The 5,143-nt window shown below is 35.6% G+C and overlaps 1 protein-coding gene across 1 annotated transcript; it reads left to right on the top strand.

Annotated features, from left to right (window-relative positions):
* The first annotated feature begins 3,201 nt into the window (after window positions 1-3,201).
* Window positions 3,202-4,497, top strand: ccl19a.2 (chemokine (C-C motif) ligand 19a, tandem duplicate 2). The gene is made up of 4 exons (XM_082170884.1): window positions 3,202-3,359; window positions 3,681-3,801; window positions 3,882-3,993; window positions 4,161-4,497. Exons 1-3 carry the CDS (start codon window positions 3,266-3,268, stop codon window positions 3,982-3,984), a joined length of 318 nt encoding a protein of 105 aa, XP_082027010.1. The 5' UTR covers window positions 3,202-3,265; the 3' UTR covers window positions 3,985-3,993; window positions 4,161-4,497.
* Window positions 4,498-5,143: the final 646 nt, after the last annotated feature.

Raw genomic sequence — 5,143 nt, 5'->3', positions numbered from 1 at the left:
TAAAATATTTTCCTCATATTTTGATGGTGTAATCGAACTAGGGTAATTAAAATCAAAGATTCCCCCCCAGACATCACTGTTGGCCACTATGTGTATGTGACCAAGGCTTTCTCAGTAAGAGCATATAGGGGTTTTCTTCTGAACCCTTGTGGTTTGTTTTGTTGGCTTTATCGCAGTTGGATTACAGGAAAGTTTGTTTTGACTCCAACATTATACCACATCCAAACACAATTTCATGTTGAATTCTCAACTGAGAAACCACTGAGGGACTTTCCTCTCAGTGAACATACTTTTGTTATGTCATATCCTACATATAGCTGGATGAGTGCCCAAGAACAGAGTGGGAGAAGCATGTGGCTTGCCTTACTGCGTGCATAATATTTATAGCCTATATTTATTATTAATTTATTAGGCTATTTATGCAATGTAGACCTTACCTTAAAATATATTTTACCTGCTCTTAGATGGGGCTCAGATTGCATGGGTTTCGTATGTTTGTTATACATAATTGCTGATAAAAAAAAAAAGGAAAAAAAAACTCTTTTGGAAAGAGTGAAACTTGTCTACTTTTCCAGGTAAAATAACAGAAACTAAGGTGCTTGCCATAACATCTGTGGCTCTCGGTCATGAAATTCAAGAAGAATGGATTTCTATGTAAATAGTTTGTACTTAAAACCTTTGTGCCTCCCAGTCTAGGGGCCACGTAAGCAGTAACAAGAAAGTTTGTGACAATTGGCTATTCTCAGGCATTTTTGAATTTGTTACTATTGTGAAGCTGCTGTGAAACAATCTATATTATAGCTCAAAAATAATTTCTTTCTTTCTCAAAACTGAGTTTTGATTTTCTATGTGATCAGTTTTTGTATAAGTGTTTTCACACATGATCATTGGGAGTAGGTCATCTGTGGCATGTAGAAAACTGTGTTTAGAGTTTTGCAAAAAGTTTGTTTTTCAATTTCAAACTGAGTGTAAAGCGTATAATGTGCATGCAGTTTTGCAGACTTGGTCTGAAGATTCAGTACATGAGTGAATGGTTTCACTGAGTGGGCCTCAAGTTCCACTTTTAGTGTGTAAGCAATTTGAGGACCATGCACCAAAATTTGTTCTGCTTGTGTACTATGAATGGTTTTTGCAGCATGCTCTTGAACAGAATAAAAGCAAAGGTTCCCACTCTTGGCTTGTTTACAATAAGATACAATTGCAAAATAACACAAAAAGATATGATGAAGAAAATCAGCTTCATGAGAAAAATATGATGCAAAAACGAAGTGATCAGAATCAGAATCAGAAAGAGCTTTATTGCCAAGTGTGCTTGCACCCACAAGGAATTTTTCTTGGTACTGAAGCTTCCAGTGCACATATACAAATACAAATACAACAAGAAACATAGTAATACAAATTCTAAGAATAAAATATATTAAAAAAAATAAAAATAGTATAAAAGTAAAAAAAGGGGTCACAGTTGGGTTTAGTCTGAATAAACATTTACAGATTATGAACATATTTACAGTATTTTGAGTAGTATGAATAATATAATTATAAGTATCACCTGAGTTAGAGAATATTACACTAGACAGTGGGAGTCTAGTGCATGGTACAGATTATGAACATATTTACAGTATTTTGAGTAGTATGAATAATATAAATATAAATATCACCTGAGTTAGAGAATATTGCTCTAGACAGTGGGAGTATTGCACTTGCAGGCATATGCCTTGGGGGGCATGTTAAGTGTTCAGAAGGGAAATGGCCTGTGGAAAGAAACTGTTCCTGTGCCTGGATGTTCTTGTGGCCAGTGATCTGTGTCGCCGTCCTGACGGTAACAGTTCAAACAGGGGGTGTCCAGGGTGAGTGGAGTCTGTGATGATTTTACCTGCTCTCTTCCTCACTCTGGAAGAGGTCCTGGAGGGTTGGCAAGGGGGCACCAATAATCCTCTCTGCAGTCCGGACTGTCCGTTGTAGTCTCCTGATATCCGATTGAGGACATCTCCTGATGTCCAGATTGTGGTCCTATGAAGTATACAGAGGTATATAGTGATGATTGTAAAGAAACATGAAGAAAATTTGACACTTTACTGTACTACCACTGCAGTATTTTTATATAGGGTGTGTAGAATAAAATCTGAATACTTTGGTATATGTTTAAACTTCATTGCAAGTTTTTTTTTTTTAAAGTTACTGTGACTTTTGGAAAGCTACAGGAAATCATAGCCGGGAAATTTAACGTTATGTATTCTTAAAAACGAAACTAAGTTGTGCATAAATGGTTGGAGGGCTGTGCTTTTGAAAGTTAAGCTTTAATTTAGCAGTTCAGCTCAGGACAGTTCCGGATTTATTGTGGGGGCACATTTCCCTTTTGTCTCTTGATAATAGTGATGCTCTTGGCATTGTTGCTTCACAGAAAATCACACACCCTCCGATCCTTGCCAAGCTCTCACATGTCAAAAGGCATGATCACTTTAAATGCCTCTTTGTTGTACAGACTGGTTTTGAAAGATCTAGATTATTTTGCATTAATATTCTGTCTCCACTAAAGACATTTCCCAGAAAATTCATTTCACCCATATTGTGAAATATAGGAATTTTTATAGCATGCTGAACTGAAATACAGTGGGGTCCAAAAGTTATGAGGCTATTGAAAAGTTGGGACTTAAATAATTATGAAAAAGATATTTAATACATTTATTAGTGATGTATATTTATATTAATAATATTAATATACACATACTAAAACATTCTGAAATTATTACAATTTCTTTTCCAAATCACTCAAATTCCTATGCTGAAAATGTAACTTTTAATAAAAAGGTATTAAATTAGAAATAGATGCAACTGAAATATTTTCACTGGTGGTCTCAGACTTTTGGAACACATTCCCCAAGTTTAAAGTAATTAAATCAGAACATTATGAATAGGTTCTGTAGAGAAAACGAAAGCTATATATGAGCACTTAACCGTAATGCAATGCTGCATCGCAACCCTGATAAACTGAGAGTTCAGTTAAGTAAGATTTGTGTGTGTGACTGTGTGTGTGTCCTTGTTCATAAGCTGCAGAATAAATGATCAGGTCATGCACCCCTAGAATTGAGGGGGGAAAAACCGCCAAGAAATGTGGGAATAGTGAAGCCAAATAAAACGGCTGGATTTACGAGTAGGGGTGGAGCAGGTGCGGTAAGTCTTTATGTGAAAGTGAAAGTGAGTTCATTTTTTGTGTATAAATACATGCACCTGATACCTGCATGTCACACCTGTGCACAATTGTCTGATGCCCTTGCAGAGATCAAACACAAAGACAAAAATGCAGACTTCAACAGTAACTCTCCTGGTCATTACTGCAGTCCTCTGGGGCAACATAGAAGGTAAGACTGGAACTGAAACATTGAAACACTTAATCTCATGGCACACACACTTGCAGCTTCTCAGAAGCATCCTCAGAATTTCAAATGGAAATTGAGGACTGTCTGCAGATCAAGATTTATAGCCATTGATAAATAGAGCAATTCTTGGCTTTTTCTGCGCTGACTTGTTCTTCTCAAAGATTCAGTTATAGTAACTGTGGGAGCAAGTTCCAGTAAGTCCAGGAACAGACCCAGTTTTGTTCTTACATGGTGTCAAGTACACATTAAAAGAGGGGGGATTTCCAGTGACATGCATTGCTAATGACAACCTTTCATCCTCAGCATTTTCTGACAGAGCTGTGGACTGCTGTCTGACCACCAAGGACACTCGTATCCCAATAAAAATTGTTGAATCCTACTTTCATCAATCCACAGACAGTGGATGTCCCATTGAAGCTACTATGTAAGTATCGGTTGATTCCCAATTGGCGTCATTGATACACTAGACTCGTATTAATGCATGTTTCCCATATGTTCCCATAGATTCATCACAAAAAAGGGCAAGAAACTGTGCGCTCCACCAGAGAAAAACGGCTGGATTTCCAAAATCATCTCACACCTGGACAAGAAGAAAACTCCTCAGTAGAAGCACATGGTATTAACAACTCCCACTACATGACCCTTTTCAAGCTTTAGTTCTGCTCTCTTGGTTCTGTGATAGCTCACAGATCTCTTCGGTGGAATCAGACATTTAGCAGAAGTTGTGCAGTTTTTCTTCTTTAAAAGCTTTTCTTAATCTGGTTTCGTTTTCCTGCTTTACAGACAGGAGGTGAACATGATGACCCTATAGCTGCACAACACTGAACAGGAAGTGGCTTCACTAAATCACCAACTGCGACAGGGATTTTTTAACAAATATTTACACATTATTTTGAACTTTGTAAATGATTAAATGCTGATGTACTATTTGCGCAATGTAGTTTGTTGTTTATGTTTTACTGTAGTGTCTTTCTGTAGCGAATTGTGAGTCTCATACATTTGCACGAGATATCATGTAAGCTGTATTTGTATTTTTAAGACATCTGTTATATATATATCAACATTTTTGTGACTGGAAATTTTTGCTAAGAATGTTTTCAAATAAATTCATTTTGTTAAATCTCTTGTCCACCGCAATTATTTCATCTGGAGTGTCGGGTTTTTTTTTGTCCTTCTGGTGCAAGATGCAGTAATATGTCTTTTCAAGACTTTATTGAAAGAAGTATTTTATGCTTTCAAAGGCTTCATTTATTTAATCAAAATCATAGTAAAAGCAGTAATATTGGGAAATATTATTACAATTTAAAATAACTGTTTCTATTTGAATATATATTAAAATGTAATTTATTTCAATGATGCAAAGATGAATTTTCAGCATCATTACTCGTCTTCAGTGTCACATGATCCTTCAGAAATAATTCTAATATGCTGATTTGCTTCAAAAAAAATATCTTTATTATTATCAATGTTGTTTTTTTGTGTGGAAACCGTGATAAATTTGTTTCAAGATTCTTTGATTGTAAAGTTCAAATGAACAGCATTTATTTGAAAAAAAAATCTTTTGTAACATCACTTTTGATTAATTTAATTTATTCTTGCTGAATAAAAGTATACATTTCTTTCCCCAAAAAAAACCTTACTGACCCCAAACTTTTAAATGGCACTGTTTGAAATGGCAGAAACTCTCATTATAAACTTGTTTGATGTCTGATGTAAATGTTCACGTTACAAACACAATGATATCAGAAGTTCATGCACAATACTGT

The sequence above is a fragment of the Leuciscus leuciscus genome (assembly GCF_965113295.1).
Source record: "Leuciscus leuciscus genome assembly, chromosome: 5".
Lineage (NCBI taxonomy): Eukaryota > Metazoa > Chordata > Actinopteri > Cypriniformes > Leuciscidae > Leuciscus > Leuciscus leuciscus.
This window is presented reverse-complemented; position numbering and strand designations above follow the sequence as displayed.

What these genes read in the sequence shown, in the direction of transcription:
- ccl19a.2 (XM_082170884.1), top strand. Translation starts at nt 3,266, where the DNA reads ATGCCCTTGCAGAGATCAAACACAAAGACAAAAATGCAGACTTCAACA. An exon ending in CCTCTGGGGCAACATAGAAG is followed by an intron (nt 3,360 to 3,680) that starts GTAAGACTGGAA and finishes TTTCATCCTCAG; the next exon opens with CATTTTCTGACAGAGCTGTG. An exon ending in TGTCCCATTGAAGCTACTAT is followed by an intron (nt 3,802 to 3,881) that starts GTAAGTATCGGT and finishes ATGTTCCCATAG; the next exon opens with ATTCATCACAAAAAAGGGCA.